Raw genomic sequence first — 18991 nt, forward strand, 5'->3', positions numbered from 1 at the left:
ATGTCATAATAGTTATTATTTTAACAGTTTAGACTTGTTTCTCATTTACAGGCACAGCAGTATTTCTGAAACTTTCCAGGTGCCCATTAATAAGCAAACTCCTGTTTTTGAAAGATTAATTATCATATTATTATTATTTCATTTTTTGTAAATCCCTTTTCTTCTCACTGCTAAGTTACTGGAACATTGATCAAAAACGTGTGATGAATGGCAGACTTTTCGTGTCTCAATGAGAGGAACTAGAACACGGCCTTCTTATGCAAGTTTTGTTTAATGTATTTATTGTTTCTATTTATTATCATAAGGTTTGAACTATTTACTGCGCAGCCTCACATTTTATTGACTGGAAATCAAAATACTGAATGGACCTGATTTGTGGTCAAGCGGCAAAAGTATTGCGCTGTTTGCCGTGAATTAAGCTGCTCGTTGTTTCAACCATCAAGCAGAGACACCTCACCATACTACTTTGTTGGCTCGCCTAAAACTGTAAATTTTTTTTACAAACTTGTTGGAAAATGGTCAAATTTGCTCCTTTTTTTTTTTTTTTATTACTTTTTTTGTCTTGTAGTGTTGCTCGTAAGACTAACTTTACCATTCAATAGGTCTGCTGACAAGAAACAAGACATCCACATCTAGATCTGGCGAGTTCAGCTGTGTATTTTGGAAGCATCGTGTAGTTTCTGCCTAATTACACCACCGCGCTCCATAAAACAGCGCTACCGAGCTTCTCTCTCATCAACCTGGACCCGACGCACGATCATAACTCTGATGCAACTTTTCAGCCTTACTTTTGATATCTTGATGTGAGACGTTCTCCGCCGGTCCCCGCCGCCCCCACCAGCTGAAAGATGAGGTAGATAATTCTACTCTGTTGTGTGAAATCTATGATGTGAAAAGATTTAATTAAGATAGGCCAAGGAGTCATAATTAATTCTGCCTCTTTGCGCATCGGGCTTACTGTCAAGAACACAGGGAGAGGCTTTGACAGAATAAATTATGGGGACGTTGTGCGTGAATGTTTTCAGCCAATCTGAAGGGGGTAACCAGAGTGATGCACTTGATTGCTGTATTCTCCCAGAGGTTTTGATGGTTCTTGGTAATGTTTTTCAAAGTGCAAGTGAGCCCACTGGCACTTTTTTCTTTTTTCTTTTTTTTTTTACAGGCATCCCACCATCTAAGATCAAATCACATTTCAGTCAGGGAGTTTATTTTGACTGTCAGTGAGGAGCGTCCTCTGGAGAGACCTGTCACTGACAAATGTGAAATTGAAAGCTTCCCAGCAAATGGGTTCTTGCTGGGCAAGTGGTGCTGAAGATGGTGACAGTCACAAGAGACTTCTGAACTATCTAAGGCCCCACTCTACTATTACACCTTCTTTTTTTTTTCTTTCCAGTCTCTGGCCTATATTGAATCCTGATTGGCCTTTGTTTAGTCACTCACCTCAGGCTGAAATTGGATGAAATGAAAGCCCTACCTCCAGGGAGCCATCTTCAGTGACTCTCCTTTCCAACTGAAGACCGTGAGACAGAGAAGTAAATCTATTTTGTTCAATTACAACTATTTTGGGCTGAAATCAACAACCGTCTCGGGCTTGGCGTTAACCTGTAATAGATGGCTATCACAGCTTCGCTCCTTCCCCGCGTCCTTGACCGGCAGAGGAGTACTGTCCGTGTTTTTCTAAATCCAGACATTAACAGCTTGAGGCAAAAGCCTCATTTATCAAGCATTTCTCTAAGCCAAGCCCCATTTCCAAAGTCCAATATTAATCCCTCAAGCTGCAAATTCTATGAGCTTTCCAGCCTTGGCTAAACACGCAACAACTGTCTTATTATCAGGAGACGACAGGCAATAATGACTATGGCCTGAGCTAAGCAACTGCTCCTTTGAGCTTTCAAAGAAAGGAGCTAATTAAAGGCTGCTTCATGACTTTTGTCACTTTTTTTGACTGGTGATTATAGGCCATTCATTGGGGAAGATTCGTCAGCTATTTGTGGGTGGCGCACGGCATACATATCATCAAAGGGCTTCGCTTTATGTCGTGCCAAACCTGCATATTTTCCCAGCAAGTCCCCAGACGCTCCCTCTCTCTGTTTGCAGAACAAATTCCTCGACTTTCTGCAAAATCTCCCCGCGCTAATAAGGACATCTCATCAACGGCGTTTCAGAGACAAACCAGGCTGTTTAAAAATGCCGGCTCCTTGGTATTTTGTCTGTGATTTCCTGTAATTAAGTACTCCGGAGTGGAGCGTCCTTGGCTCCGAGGACAAGTTCAGTGGAACAAGCTCTGTGCTCTTTGAAGCCAATTTGAATAATGGCTCAGCTACATTACCACTCCGCTTGTCTCAAGCATCTTCGCAATAACCCCTCGACTACCTCTAAAACTATACGTTTAAATAGGGAAAAGTGGAAAAGTGGCCCGTTGCCATATTTGGGCCAACTCTAATTGTCTCACTAATCTCCTCAGTGTTAAATGACCCAGAGAAAACTGGGTCCCACAGGGCAGGCTTACCCCGCTGATTGGAGACTTTGCTTTTTGTTTTCCTTGGCATATTAAAACAGCGTAGGCTGCTGGTGGAAAGCCTACAGAACTATTGGAAATGTAATTAAGTGCCAGGAGCAGCTTTTAAACGGTTGACTAGTGCAGAAACAAACTGTGCCCTTCAGCCAGCAAAAACTTTAATACATGGGAAATGAGCGGCTCAATCAATAGGCGAGGCCTCATTTCTTTTGCAGGGGAAAATCCAGCGGAAGGCAGGAGCGGGATTCTCCACTGGGCTGAGCGCTGGCTCTGCGGAGCCGCATTTTTAGGGCGATATTTGCTCCTAAAAACAGACCAACACAGTGTGAGATATAACCATTCATCAAGACAAATCCACCTGTCACAAAAACCAATGGACACTTTAGTCCGTGCCGGACTAGAAATCCCCAAATGCTTCGTGATGTGGCGCAAAATGAAGAGAAGCAGACGTCCCGGTAGCTCCTCATGTGAGGTGAGCTCCAATCAAGCGAGAGTACCTGCTGGATCCAAACAAGCCCACGGTCATTTCACACTGACGCCGAACATCCAATTATCCCCCAGTAGACAATTACGTCCGTCGTCAACGATTTCTAATCTGACTCATTTTAAGGTGGCATCTTTCACCACCTGCTTTGTTGTTGTTCTTTCCTCTGGCCACCGAGTGGGGCGAGTGATGGCGCAATTATCAGAAACAGATTAGGAGAGTCCACACTGTGATTGTTTGTCCCTGGCGTCGCAGGTTTGGGGATTGTTGCAAGCCTTCGCCCTCCATGTTTCCCTCTCTCTGCATCCAGCACAACAACACAAAAGGATGCAACGCCGTCAAAACTAGTAGGTGGCCACTCCTGGCAATTCAGTAAGTCTAAAAAAAAAAAAGCCCAAACTATAAAACACCGTCTCACTGTGTTACAGCTGATAAATATTCATGATAGCAGCTTGAAAACCAGCTGTTTTCCTCCAATTAAAGCTCTCCCAGACTTACAGTTTTCTTAGACATAGGCTGTTGCTTTTTTGTTAAATAAATGACTTATGTTCGCGGCTCAGAACAAAACGGAAACCATAAAGCATCATAGCAAAAGATTTATATCCATCAGCTGGGGAGAAGGGCGAGGTAATGATGCCGCTTCCTGCCCCTCAGCCTAAGAGTTCCCCAGCTGCTCAAAGTAACGCTGGGATATTCATAGAGAAAGGGAGGGTGCATTATCCGATTAGAGCCTATCAGGAAGATGTGAACGCCTTGGTAACAGACACCGAACATCATCCCAACTAGCTGCGCCAAGAAGATCAAATCAAGTCATCAAAAGATCCTCCGTACATCAATGGGGCCCGAGCAGATCCAGCTGTGCGCCTACCGTACCAGCGGCGCAGAAACAAGGCGGCGAGGCGGCTAAATCTGGTAAAGAGCACGGGCGGCTGCCCACTTCAAAGGCAGGGATCTGCTGTCTGAGGTTATAACTAGGAAGGCAAAACCCAAGGGGGGGAGGGGGCAGAGACAGAAACAGTAGAGGACTTACCATCAAGAGGCTGGGGTGGATGCGGAGTGAAGAGCGGTGGTTTGTCTGTAAGAGATAAAAAAAGAAAGAAAGACAAAGAAATGGTTTAGTTTGGGGGGGACTCTGGAGCTTCCCATGGGTTACAGCAAAGTAATTGAGTTGCTTTAAAAAGAAAAGGAAAAAAAAAAGGCGAATACATTCCGTCTTTGTGCTTTTTTCTATTTAGCACGAGCTGAAACAGTGCGACTGGGCCCTGCAGGGATCAAGCTGAGCTAATCGGACAGGAGTGCATTTCAGCGATATCGCCATCATCGCCGTGTTGTGACAGTTGTTTCTTCTGCGCCCCTAATCATTCCCAACCACACGGGCACGACTTCGGATAGTGCGGGAGCACGACGAGGATTTGGGAACACACGGGGGTCCGTCTTTTGATGTTTTGCGTCGAAACAAACGCGTGAGATAAGACAGAAAACGCTCACAGCCGTGAGGGAACAGGCAGTCCTGCCCCACCACATGCCCCACCTGCAGCCAGATGTGGAATAAATCTGAAAACTTTCCCCTCTGTAACACATCAAATGACATCATACTGCTCTCCCGGTCTGCAAACCTGCAGACAGTGACACGCGACAATGCGTGGGAGCGCTAAAGAACAAGACCTGTAGTGTCAAATGGCTGAGAAACACTCAGCTGGAAGGCCTGGTGTAACCCGAGTCCTTCTCAGCTTCAACACCTCGGTCACTCTACGGGCAAGTAAACGCGGCGGGCTGTTATTCTTTTTACACGGCAGGGGATGGAAATAAATCGCAGGGATCTCGAAAATGACAAAAGCGAGCAAAAACAGAAAACCACTTTTGAAATCCACTTTGTTTTATTGCTGCAACAGCTAACGTTTAATTTCCAATTACAGGGTCAAATGTATAGGAAGAAGCTATTTCCCAGAGCCTGAGGAAATGTTGTATTCTCACGCAATCTGGAAAACTAAACTGTAATATCTGACATTAGGCAGGCCGATGTTCTCATTTCGAGAAGCCGTAAGCAGGAACGGGTTGTTCGCCAGATAATGATGTATTCAAATTACAGCAGATTAAAAGGCTGTAGATGGAATAACTGATTAGAAAACGTATCATTTTAGTAGCAAAAGGAAAACATCAAGCGCGATAATCACATGTGCAAACGCTACAGATATAAAGTCTTACAGCGACGTCATCAGAGAAAACTGTGACAGAAATCGTTTAAATGCAGAAATGAATTGATTTATAGACGAGAGGAATTCAGCTCACGAGCCAATGCCCAGTACTGAGTTCACCCGTATAAGACCAGGCAAGATTTCTGCAGGATTTTGGGGGAAAATGATTGTCCCAATTTTGTTCTCTTCAACAAACTGAGCCGTGGATTCATAAACAGTGTGGTTTTTACTTTTTAGTTTTATTTGTGGCTCTAGCAGCTATTATTTGCCAGGTCTGCATTCAGGAAACGGCGTACAGAGATAAGGGGGAGATATGCAGTCAGTGGACGAGGGGTCCAACCCAGGAACGGCGTATCGAGGGCACGACCCAGCGAGCCGCGCAGCAGCCCAAAATCTGTTCTTCAAAAAAATCTGTAATCAGTGTAGAACATTCCACTCTAGGGTCTGACAAGTCTGTATAGTAGTCTGTGTATTTTGTTTGTCTAAATACGAGACACAAAATACCTATGTTCAGTATAGAAATATTCAGTTCAAGTTCGATCAGTTTAAAAAAAATATATTTACTGACTTACAACTGAATACATAAAGTAATTTAAGTTATTTCCCCAAAGTTGTCCACCTATTTATTTATTCTGCTATTTTTATTTGTCCTATCTCTTCTTTTTTGTGCACATAATGACAGAAAAGATTCTTCATTCTTCTGCTTGGCAACATTCATTATTATCTTTTGTGTTTGATTTGCACTTTTAGAGAGTAATTATACCGTTTACCCACCTTCTAAAATTCAAAAATAGGGTTAAAAACCCAAGTCGGTTTCTGTGTTATTATTGGTAATAATTGAAGCATAAACATGTCATATCATAAGAGCTTACTGGAAAAGCAAATACATGCTCAGAGTGTTGGAAGCCAACAAACTAGTCAAGGTGTATCAGTCAGCCTCACCAGTGGACTTGCTGGATCAGCTGACCGCTCTAAAGGTGGCGCCAAATACACTGGTGATAAATACATAAATATACATAAATATCAAGGAATAAAATGTCCTCTTTCTGTTCATCTCTTTTCTTCTTCTCGTTATCACTCTCTTTGATGCTGGAGCGAACACCCTATATCTCAGAGCGGAACAATGTGGTCCACTGAGCCAAAAGCAGCATCAACATGAATATGCGACTAGTCTACACAGACATGGAGAGGCATTTTAAGGCGTTTAGTTCCCCAGACAAAGTCACATGCTGACAGCAAGCCAATAGTGCTTTGGAAGACTGACTGAAAAAAAAAACATGGTGGCGATTTTATATCTTGAGATCTCATGGCACCCCCGAACAGATGTACAAAAATAAAATATGTATTCCCACACAAATGCAGGGAATTTTCAACAAATGGATGCACTTCCATGGTGATTCCTGCGGAAACCGTTGTGATACAGCAGCACACCGGTTTGAAGCCTACCAGGGAACCAGAGCGCCAAGCACGACCCAGCTGAACCGCCATCTGCACCCTGGCAGTCCATCCGGCCTCGTGAGTCACCGAGCAAAAGCCCCAGTGAGTTGTCAGAGCTGCCTGCGCCGAACAAACACACCAACACACACGTGCAACGAAGGTTGAGCAACCACCCGTACGCCTCTTCCATGTTTTAACACTGTGTGAGGCATAATGAGGAAGATGCAACACATCGCTTCAATTATCTCTGTGTAGCATTCTTTTTATTTTTCTTCCACCACCCCACAGCCGAACCTCCGTCGAGCGCGGAGCCGAAACCTTTACCCAGACTTCTGTGCTACCCTTCCTCCGGGCAAGACGCAGCTGATTTGGGTTTGCTTAAAATTGCTTGTCAACGGTCGGGTATATGTGGGGTGGGGGGGAGGAGTGTGTTTACGTGAGGGAGAGAGAGCGAGGGAATAAAAAAAAAAAAAACGAAGATACGGGAGCAGAGAGGCAAGGTTGGTGCTAGAGGTGAATAATGAATTGTCTGCTGAAGCTGTTTCGCAGTCAATCATGACGGTAACTGATTTCCATCTAGCGTAGGGGAGACTCAAGAACCCGTACGAAAGGATGGGAAAAAAAAGAAAATGGCATGAGCGGAAGTACAGGAGGAGGGATAAAGGAGCATCGACAGGCTCCACTTTCCTCTCTGGCTTTTGTAAGCATGTCTAAATATGCACAAACAAAACGGAGACAGATAGAGTCGCGCTGTCATGTGAGGTGCATCAGCAAGGAGAAGGTGTAGTACAAAGCGAGCCGGGGATGCTGGGCGAAGCTAAACGATTTCTTCACATTTCCATAGCGAAAAGGACGAGATAAGGTCTTTCCATAAACATATCAGCCACTTCTATCTCCCTTTACACCTGGCGGAGCCTGCGTGAGTTCCCGGGCCTGCGTGAATGTCACAACACGGCCATCATTCACCCTATATCTCCAGCAAATCAATAAGTGTCTGGCTATGACATTTACCCACGTGCAAGAAGAGTTGTGTGCGTGCGTATTTATCTTTTTGCATGTGCGCCGCCTTCCCCTTTGCTGTGGCTGATGTATGGTCGAGCAGAATGATGAAGCGAGTGTGTCTGGGAGGCGGGCTTCATAGGCAGGCAAATTTGAGAGTGGGAGGGGATACAAATTGTCTGTGTATGCGTGGACATGCCTCATCCCATATGTTGACAACAGAATTTGCGAATCTGAAGTTGCGTGACTCTTTTAACACCCTTCATACCACACGCACGCACGCACACACACACATGCACATATCTCTGCTGCCGGGACTTGCACCATGCAGCTATCCTTGTGGTCACATAGAAAGGGCTCTTGGCAGCATAATAGAGCTCCTTTCAGCTCATCAATTTGTCCAGCAGACTTTTTTTCGGCTCGCTCTAACCAGTGAGAGCTGAAAATTGGCTTCCTTTGAGCGATTGTATTGAATCTAACTAAATTTCTCTGGCTTTCATTAATGGAGCAACCAAAAGAAGTTATGAAGGACCCATCTTCACGCAAGGAACGTGCAAAAATCAGAAAATTTGCCATGTGATAATAAACAGGAAATTAGGTCTTTAAAGCGTGGGCAACTCTTGTAAAAAAAAATAAAATAAATAAATAAATCTATATTTGTTAAAGCTGTAACTATGTCCTGACAGTAAAATATGAGACAGGTCATCTGTGGTGGGAAAAAATCAAGCTCCTCTGGCCCCTCCTAGTGGTCCAACTGCCATTTGCAGAAATACACAGCTCCCGGTCAGAAACAACCAATCAGAACCAGGAGGAGCGTTTTAGCAGTGTCAATCATGCTCGTGTACACACATCCCTCCTCCGTCAATGTTGCCAACTTAGCGATTTTGTCGCTATATTCACCGTCTTTTCAGACCCTCAGTGACTTTTTTTTTTTAAATAGACTTTTTTGTCTATTAGAGTTTGCGCTACTTCTGCAAAACCTTCAGAATGAAGGTGTTTTTTAAATATATGTTAAAACAATGTAAAGTATATATTTATGTATACACTATATTATGTATAGCCTGTATTTGCACACTTAAACTAACCATAATCCAAGTTTTAAATACATTTAAATATCATGAAAAGTTCATATATACTTTGTTTTGAAAAACTAACACCGCCTGCTCTTTCCTGTCTGGCTGTGAAGCTGGCTGCCAGGCTAGAGGCAGCAGCTACTGCAACCCGCGCACCGAGGGAAGGAAAACTAGAGAGGGCAGTCCACTGTTGCCCATTTAGCTTCTTTGTTGCTATATATGCCAACTTTTAGACACCTCTAGCAATTTTCTTTCAAAAAGGACTAGCAACAACAACTTTTAGTCACTTTGTTAGTTTTAATGGCGACTTTACCGAAAGCACCAGTCGTTCTGGAGTCACTGCGTTGAGGCAGCAGCGAGCTCTGCTATGGATGTCCCTACACCCTCAGCGCTGTCTCACAGGCACAACACAGCTGTTGTTGCCACGTCACGTAAACATAGTTTTTAAATTAGTCTGTTTTGTCTCTGAAATTGTTGCACTAAAGGAATTCCCTGAATTTGCCAGTGATGTGCACAGCACGTCAGCTGGAAGTGTTTCTGGTTTTCAAAATACAATTGTGGTGTGAAAGCTAAAGATGCTCCACTCATCAACTCTTTTTTTTAAAAGCACAGCTCACGTCTGTTAGTAAGCTGACTGCAGTTATGTTAAGATAGCAGCAGCAGGGATAGTTGTACTTTTCTAGAGATGCACTGATAATTCTGCTGGTCACTGGAATCAAACATCTCATTCCTTCACAACCAGTTAACGCACCATACCTGACTTCTGATCACACTGCCATCAACAGTCTTCGCTGAGGATGCTGTTACTGAGAGAATAAAGTAAGTCGATGTCAGCGAGGTCATTGAACACACAACGGGTGTAAGAAGCCACTTAAAACGATGATGTACCTTCTGCAGAGACAGGTAGGCTGTTTGTTCAGGCTGCTACTAGAGAGCTTGACTTTAGTAGGTGCTAGCAAATCTGCTGGCTCACCACATGCAGGTTTCTAGCCAGCGCTTTTCAACATAACGGGCCGTGATTCTGAAAGCTGTCAATTTTACGCTGAAATTTGACTGTTATGCTCAGTAAGACACGGAAGTTTGAGAGCAACATAGAAGCTCTTGAACGTGCATCAGCAAAGTTTTAAACCTCCTGGACAACATAAGCTAACGCTAGCTGTTAGCTTGACGAACAGCCCCCTTTGGAGCTCCACGCGACGCTCTGCTGCGTGAATACTCGCATGGAAGCAACAAAACGACACACCCTGCCCCCCGTTACGCTGAAAAAAAATCCTGGAGAGGACCCTGCATCATTTCATATGTTAAACCCTATGTTAAACCTTAAAAAAGGTTTTGTCAAGAAATACCGGAAGGTTCTTAAAAACATCTTAAACAGCCTAAAATCTGAATCAGCAGGTCAAAGCTTTGCAAAAGCCTTAAACTGGCTATTGGACTGAAATCTCTGTAAAAGCTATTACGTTACAATGAGCATTTTTCTTTATTTTTGTGTAAAGGCCGTCATTTTTGCTTATGGTTATTATAGTGTCAGAACCCCAAGCCACTCATGCCGATTGAAAGAGAATGCCAACAGTCAAAATCCCAGCAGCATATCTTGCCCACATTAAGCACCCTTTCTAACATTATCACAGCGGTACTTACCGATCAGATTTAGTTACCTAATGTAATCTGCTGGTGATTAGGAGGTGAAAGTCTTGCATAAGTAATAGCCCCACTTTGGAGAGTTAAGAAAATTTCACCTTTTGCACGGTTTAAACTCGCAGCAGTGAAACAGATATGCATAAAGGGAGGGACTAGCAGTTTAAATGCAGAGCAAACGGCTTGCTGTGCGTTGCTGTTCATGTAAACATGGGGAAATGGGTAGCTGTTTTTGCACTCAGGAGCTTGTAACAAACTGTTGAATCTATGAGTTTGACATAAGTATAGATCAAACACATAACACTCAACACTCAAACGCTCCCAGAGCTATGGTACTGAAAAAAATGACTTGTATACAGAAACAACAATGTATCAGTGATTGCTGTATTTAGGGTTCATCTGAAGAGAAATTCACTAAATCAACTTTATATTCAGGACCATTTGACAGAATGACCTCCAACAAAACTTTCACCCGTAACTAATGAGCCACTGCCTTTTCATTATGTGTTAGAGATTTTTTTCTGTAGTCAGAGGACATGACAGAAACAATTGTAGTTTCTCCAACTGAAAAGATAACTATTTTCAGCCACCAAAGGCTTTTAATCGGCATGAAATACTTCATTGCACAGTTCAAAGCAAATACCAGGGCTTTAGAGCCGAGATACAAAGCAGTCTGAGAAGCCGGAGCTAAGGAAAGGGGGGGCGGGGGGTCTTTGAATTTAAATATTCAGCTGTCCCTACTTCAAGGGCAGAAAAAGCACTGAGATGTTTTGGTATGTATGTTTTTGGTAGGGGGAATTTGTCGAAACAAGGACATTCAATGCAAAAAACTATGTTTCATGACCTGAAAGCAAACAGAATGCTTCTGATTGTTATGAGACTTGGTTTCCAGATGGAGAAACCGCTATAACAGCTTAAAGATCAGAGCAAGACAACACAGAGGACCTAAGAGAGTAAAAAGTGTGTGCTTGAGGTAAACAAACGTACAGTTATTGAGGAACAGCAGCACGGCGAAGCCCAGAGTGGACGTGGCCAGCAGGATCAGGCAGATGTTGCAGGGGATCATAAAGTAGCGCACCACCAGCGACACTTTGTGCTGGTACCTGCGCTCCCGCTCCGGCGCTGGCGGCGAGGGATAGTGGCAGCCGCTCATGCCCCATTCCAGCGACCCCCTCCCCTCCAGGGCGGAGGAGACGACGGGCCGGGGAGCACGCCGAGGGGCGCCCAGGGACCCGTTGGGGAAAATGATGGCGGTGGGGTGAGGACGAACGGTGAAGATGATGAAAACAAAACTCCCCCCCACCCAAAAAAAAAAAAGAAGAGATGAGTAATGGACGCAGTCTCAGCTGCGGGTCCAGCTGTGCACCGTCACAGGGACCCGGTGCCTGCTTCCGTCGGAGAACAGCAGCGGAAAGCTTTCAGCGGTTTGCGAGCGGCACATTTTTCACAGATAATAACATCCATTTGAGGGGAAAAGAGGAGACAGGGGGAGCGTGGACGCTGGACTCCTACAGCCCCCCACCTGTCCGAATGACCTCCATTCCTCTATGCCCGTCGGCTAAAACCCAAACTAATGGGAATTTAATGTGCAACTATGTGTGCGCGCTTCACAACGTGGTATATACTTACAGCGCGGACGTGTGTAGAATTAGGTGGGTGGTGATAATGTGCTTTGCAATTTGTGTTATGGAGCTTTTGGCATGGATCTAAAGGCTAGAGATATGTATGTGTGTATGTATGTGTTAGGGTATGGGTGTTTGGGATTGTCAGATATCCACACGGAAACCCTCCACGGCAAGTCGATAGTAAATCCACATCAAGAAACTGCTCTTTTCCTCCCCGTGACCCTGACTTGTAAATACTTGATTGTGAAAGAGATCAGAGGGTGTCAGCTCCTCCGACACCCCTCTTTTCAGAAGCTTTCCAAACCAAAACAAGATCCTTAGCATCGGTCAAAAGTATTTCTTAAAGCGGTGGAGACTCTCCAAGTTCCCTGTGGATGTGGCTCGATGCTCCTCTTCTAACTAAAAAACAAATCTTTGTATCCAAAGGACAGACTTCTTTGGTTTATGGTCAGACAAAAAAAAAAAAATCCTTCCAATCCTGACATCCTAACCGGAGCAAGTTTGTGTCTGCTGATTAGGTGGTGGGCTGGAAAGCGTCTGAATGCCTTGCGATGAACCACATGCTCCCAGGAGCAAGGAGAAGGCTTCCCCCCCCTCCAACCCGTCAGTTACTGCTCTACGGTTCAGTGCCCTTTTATTTCAAGCAAGTCTCATGAAGGGGGTAAGCCGCTGCCCCCTTCTCCTCTAACCCGACCGGCCCGCCGGGGCCAAAAGCAGGTCAGAGGAAGTGTCACAGAGGGGGGAAAAGTTAGACAGGCAAACAGTCCGCCTCAACCTGACCGTCCAAATCTGCAGACGTGCGGGAAAACACAAGGACTGAAGAAACTCAATGAAAGACGAAGGTTTAGTTTGGTTGAGTTTTGTAGTTTGGTCAAGAATGTTTTAAATCCGCAATTCTCCGTTCCGTCTGATAAGGTCAGGAAAGAAACTCCTGCGTTCTCACAACATCTAGTCCCTCATCGACTCTGCCGTTTTGGTCCGGTCCCTCCAGGGTGTCAAGGATACTATGCGGTGCGTCCACCGGCTGCAAAAAAACAGGAAATTAGCCAGCAGGTTCTTGTTGCGCACTCAAATCCCCAAGGCAGCAGGTAGTGGTCCGAGCGTCAGCGCGCTCAGTCGGCCAGCGGGAGCGATGAGGAGTGAATGAATGAATGAAACAGAGAAGTCAGACAGAAGGAGACAGACTGCAATTGACCGAGGACCGAGGGAGGAGGAGAGCTGGAAGGAAGAAACGCCGATCCCTACACTTTGGTCCACCTTTTTTTTTCTATTTTTAAGGAGAAAACGGCAGCGACGTGTCGCTGGGGTTCCCAAACACTCTCCTCCAGAGCAGAGCGCTCGCTTCTCAGACCTCAGCCAGCGGAACGGATGAGCGCATATAATGAGAGAGCGAGAGAGACAGTGCATGAGAGAGAGAGAGGGAGGGAGGGAGGGAGGGAGAAAGGGGGAGAGAGAGAGAGAGACAGAGAGACAGAGAGAGAGAGATGGGGGAGTGGACGAGGCGCTGTCTTTAACAAAGGCGGAGGGAAGGGGAGGTGTTGGAGTCGGAGTTGAGTGAGGGAATAAGAAAAAGCAAGCAAGGATAAAGGATTTTGGGAGTAGTATACTGAAGTCTTGTCAAAGATGGGAGGGCGGAGGGGGTCTGGGCAACACGGCAACAGCCAGGCAGGAGACGGTGAGAGACTTGGGAGACGTCAACCAACCGACTCCTCTGTTTGTTTGGAGTCTCAGCAAAAGAGAGTCTCCTCCACGAGAGCCGGAGAATTTCCACAAAAGCCTTAATGAGTCAAACAGGGAAAAATAATGGGGCTGCCAGGAGTTGGGGTTAAATACATTAAAGTCGCTCATGTATGGAGACTGCAAATAGGCCGAACCCACTTGTTTGTGACCCCCTTGGACAAAAAAAAAAAAAAGAAGAGGGACTAAGAAACTCTGCATCACTTTCACAATTGCAAGCCAATATTTAACTAATTAACCTTTGGAGATGGCTGTGGCCTCCTCTGCACAGTGAATAGATGTCTTCTTTCTCACATAAATTAACATGGGAGACACAGCCATCAATCGGCCAATGATCCGAATCGCACAATTGTCCTGCAATTGGTCCCGGTCGCTGTTAGGCAGAACAAATACTAAAAAAATAAACTTTGTACTTATTCAATACATCAGAATCAGGAATGTTAATTGTTCTCTCTTATAGACACATCAAGCAACATAACCTAAACCAATGCCGTTTAGTACCTTTGCTGTTTTGAAACCAGAATAGATGGAGTGTGAAACGGTGGTACCACTGGGCCTGTTGTACCAAGCAGGCGTCAGTTCATATATGCCCATGTTCTGTACGCCTTTTGACAACCAGTGATTTACAGTAATTTCCTATAATGTGCTCACAGTGTAATGTAAGGAAACTTGGTTATGTGAGTGCATTAAGAAACAGTTAATTTCATTTGATCTGACATATTTTTAATGTGAACCAAACCAACAGGAAATTGAGAATAATACGTTTGCAAAAGAAAACATACAGCTGAATTAAGCAGTGTAAGGTTTCTATCACCGTTAAAATGCCTACATACAGCAAAAAAGAAACTGATACCGATTGGTGTGAGTACGTTGGTACAATGGGGTTCATTTGCAGGTTCTACTTGAAAGTGGGGAGGATGAAACGGGGCCACAAATTGGCGAAGGAGTAATTGACCCAGGCAGATAATCTTGTAATTATTTCATTTCCTGTTGGATTTCATTCTCCTATTTATTACATACATTCTGAATCGGAAGATCAGAACCCCCAAAGAAAATAGGAGCCATTATTGGCCAAGACCTGGTCCAAGGCTGCATGCTGGAACACTTGCTCCCTCCAACAAACTGATGTTTAAGAATTTTCCAGAAGCATCGTAGTTCTGTTTTTAAATGAGCATTTACATTGTTTCGTAGCACAACTCTGCTTCAATGCCTTGTTTGAAGAAACTCAACAACAGCAGGCACAGATGCAAGGCGGTATCTGTCATCAATTATTTATAGATTTTTTTTTCTTCTATCTGTGTCTGCATCTTTCCCTTTTCCCCCCCCCCCCCCCCCCCCCCCCCCCCGCCCCCCCCATACGTTACTCAAGGGGGCTCATACGCAAACGCACGCATACAATGGCTGAATCCACAATGGAGCACTAACACGAATACAGTCGTCTCCTCAAGAAGATCCACTGCCCCAACTGTCCACGGGCCTCTATTTGTTTTCAGCCCACAGTCTTACTTAACTTGGAGACAACACAGTAACAGGTAGGCGATCTTGTTTGCACTCAGAGTCATTTATCTCTTTGGACAGTGTGTTCATTCCCAGGCCCACGCTGAGCTCGGTAGGGGAGACTCTAATGCGAGGGGAGCTGGGTTTTTCAGCCTGCCCGCTGGGGGTCGAAAGTTCAAACCCACCACCATCACCACCCACTCGGAGGTACGTCCCCGCTCTCGGCTTAATCCGGCACACGACGCCCCAGAAAGTCCACATGGGCTTTCATGTTGCCCAACGACCCCTGATTGATGGACTGAGAGAAAGGTAAAAAAAACAACCAGCTGCTCACTGCCTTCCTTGCTGCTTTATCTGGGACTTGTTTTAACTCTTCCGGTGTTTTCCATCCTCAACGAACGCATGCAGAAGTAAAAGGAAAAACACGCAGAGGAGAAAACCACATCCATCAAGTCAATTTAGAAAGCAGATGCCATGTCCTCCCAGCAGAGGGCGCTGAGGAGACGGCCCCGTCCCTGCTGCCACGACCCAAATAAAATCTTCCATTGACATCAAAGCTCAGCTGCTTTGATCCATTTTTAATGCCACAAGTATACCAGAAGGTTAACATCTCTCTCCGAACGCTTTGAAATAGCAATTTCCATTAAGGGAGCCAAAGGAGCTGCTTTCTTGTTTAATGGTCTGGCAGGAGAGATATCTGTGTGTGTGCGCGCGTGTGGTGTGTGTGTGTTGTTCTTGCTGTGTGGGGAGAGAAATTTGTCGTGTTCAATAACTGATTGGCAGTTATGCTTCAATCATTGGTGTGTGTGTGTGTGTGTGTGTGTGTGTGTGTGTGTGTGTGTGTGTGTGTGCGTGTGTGTGTGTGTGTGTGCGTGCGCACGTATAAACACACATCCTGGTCTCCTGATCTAGCTGGCCGGCGTTCTTCACACTCAGCTGATAGAAAGCAGTAGCTGCTCTTGCTGAATGACAGGCTTTCTTCCCATATAGTGGCCAAAATGATTAGAAGGTGAAGATAAATACAAAACTAGGCTGGTTCCGCTGAGTTTTGCTCCCCAGTATCAAAATAAGAAAATGCGAGTTTCCTATCCTCGTGCATTTTTCTTTGTGCTGCTTGTTTGTTTGTTTTTTATCTCGATCTCTCCCTAATACAAAAAGCAAAAGCATGTTTGAGTTCTTCATCTCTTATTTCACTCGGTGAGTTTTTAACGGGCAAATCTATCTCGATACTGTGCTCGCGTAAAACCCGCCCGTCAACCGCTACTCCTTCTGCGGGCAGCAATCAGTGGACTGAATAGCAAATTTCCATCAGCACCTTTCATAACCGCGATGCTGATTCACAGAATGTAGCTCCCAAGAAATTACAAAGGTGAGTAAGCACTCGGTGGATGAGTAATAATAATAAAAAAGAAATTACATGATGCGGTCCAAGACAGATTTCATGACAGAAAACATTATCGAAGCCGCTTTGAAAGCTTGAAAGGTTTGGCTTTTTTTTATGCCTCCCATAGAACTACAGCACCTCGTGAGAGTATCCCTGACCCTACAACCACAACCTTCATTTTATTTTAATTTTGATGATTAATTATGAAGTACAAAGAAAATCCAACATGTTTTTCATTTTTTTTTTTCTTTTTTTCCCAGATCAAAAATGTGTGTGGAGGAGCTGAAGAGATCTAACCTGATTCACGCCAGACGTATGTCGCTCCGCCTTGCTCCACTCACATACATCTGGGACATCACCCATAGAAAGTGATTTCTCCAACCAATTTTATGGTCTGGCCAATCAGGACGCAAGGCTGGAGTTTCACAGATGTGACGTAGTGGAGAAGCGACCGTGACGTGAGACTGTATTGATAGCAATGGCCGCTATTCGAGGAAGCAAGCGTTAACATTAATGCTGCTATTTCTTCCGTGTTGTCCAATCTACCTAATATTGTTTAATTAAAAGAACATCAGAGAACGCCTCTGAAGGCTTTTGTTGGTGGAAACCATGTTTATGCCCTTCTCCCGACCGGATTTGGCAAGTTTTGTTAGCGGTTAGCGCTAACCATATTAGGAGGCCTTTAGTCCTCAATGCGGTCGGCTCAGGATCGACTCCGACCCGTGGCGCTTTGCCCCCCCTCTTCCCCCGCTCTTCCCCCCTCTTCCTGTCAGCTCACTGTCAATAAAACGCATGCCACTAGAGCTGCAAACACATAAAAAAAATGTCCTGCGTTGCTCTCACAGCGTCACGGGTTAGCTTCAGTGTGAGTGGTTGAAATAGCACGTCGATAAAGATGACAGACAAGTGGCTTATCCAATCATATGCAAGGATTGTTGATAAGGCCCAGCCTTCAATAAAGGCAATTCCTATGGAGATGTCCCAGATGTATGTGAGTGGAGCTAGGCAGAGCGACATACGTCTGGCGTGAGTCAGGTTAGAAGAGATCCACATGTCAGGAGAAAAAACAAATGTGCTGACAGGGCTACAATTAGTCGTGCACTGCACCAACCTAGCCTTGATGAACGACTTGCAAGGGGAAAAAAACCCCACTGTGAAACACGGTAGTGGCAGCATTGTGCTGTGTTTCCTTCTGCAGGCACAACAAAGCTGGTCAGGGTTGGTGGGAAGATAAATGGAAACCGGTTGAAGGCTGAAAACCCACTAGAGACTGGGGTGGAGTGGATCCTTCCACTGGGACAACAAACCCAAATCGTAGAACCAGAGCAACAACCAGATGGCCCAGTCACAGCATGGAGCTAGCCTCAATTGAAAATAGCTCTGTTTGAGCTGTTTTGCAAAGAAGAATGGGCAAAAACTGAAAGGTTTAACAACTACGCACTCCTTTGGTCTAGCGCCCTGAAACACCTGATGGTGCAAGATGTTTAACAATCACTGTGTTTTCAATCACGGTTTATACACTTTAGGATGAGTCTGTCATCAAATAAGGCATTGAAAAAAAAAAAACCCACATACAGCTTTATTACTAAAATCATTAACAGCAGCATTGTATGACAGGGTCTGCAACCCAGAAAAGAGAAACGGTGTCAGTGAATACACCGACACCCCATTAGACAGGGATCCAGTCCATTTTTCAAAGCAGGGAGCTATCAAAAGCGGGGCTGCTGCCACCACTAATGGCATTAGAGATGATTCTTTCCTGCTGTCCATTGTAAATGAGCGTTTTAACGATGTTGATGAAAAGAATGAAGTCTGGTAAAATTTAGAACAGATTTAGTAATTGCCTGCGCTGAAGCCTGTCCGCTGGCCTACTCGACTATTCGTGCTCAACCCATTTCAAACACAGTCAACTGTTCTGTCATTCTGTGCTTTATCTCTGAGCAAATGTATAGATCATAACAAATCAGGTTTAACTACATTCACTCCAGGCCTGCAGAAGCCATTAACAGCCATCTCCTGGTGCATTTTATGGCTCTGTTGCCCAACATCACATCAGCGGTGTGACACTTCATCTAAGTACATCTAATTTCTATTATGAACTCTGTACCCCAGGCCGCTAAAGGACATCAAAAGGCCATGTTTAATTTGTCGTGTGCATCGAGCCGTGCAACGGGGTAAAGCGGCGGGAAGCCAATACTCCTTTACTCGGCGGGCCATGGCGGCGAGATGCAAACAGGTGGACCAGATGTCTTTCAGTGGTATTACCTCCAATCATCATAAGTCAGACTTCATTGTGCCCTCCAACAGATTCTCAGACTTTCCCCCTCCTCCGGCCTCCAAGCCGAGCAGCATTCAATCACCAACATGGAGGCCGGGGCTTTTGCACAGCTGTGTGGGACTAAAAGCA

At 45.0% G+C, this 18991-nt stretch overlaps 1 protein-coding gene across 1 annotated transcript in view; it reads right to left on the reverse strand.

Moving 5' to 3' along the window:
• Nucleotides 1-18991, reverse strand: part of agrn (agrin) — a gene marked incomplete in the record, with an annotated part of 352884 nt that overhangs the window by 201631 nt on the left and 132262 nt on the right. Inside the window, 1 exon segment of the mRNA XM_036129007.1 lies at nt 4033-4077. Coding sequence (XP_035984900.1) covers nt 4033-4077 — 45 coding nt within the window.

The sequence above is a fragment of the Fundulus heteroclitus genome, chromosome 1 (assembly GCF_011125445.2).
Source record: "Fundulus heteroclitus isolate FHET01 chromosome 1, MU-UCD_Fhet_4.1, whole genome shotgun sequence".
NCBI classification, from domain to species: Eukaryota; Metazoa; Chordata; class Actinopteri; order Cyprinodontiformes; family Fundulidae; genus Fundulus; species Fundulus heteroclitus.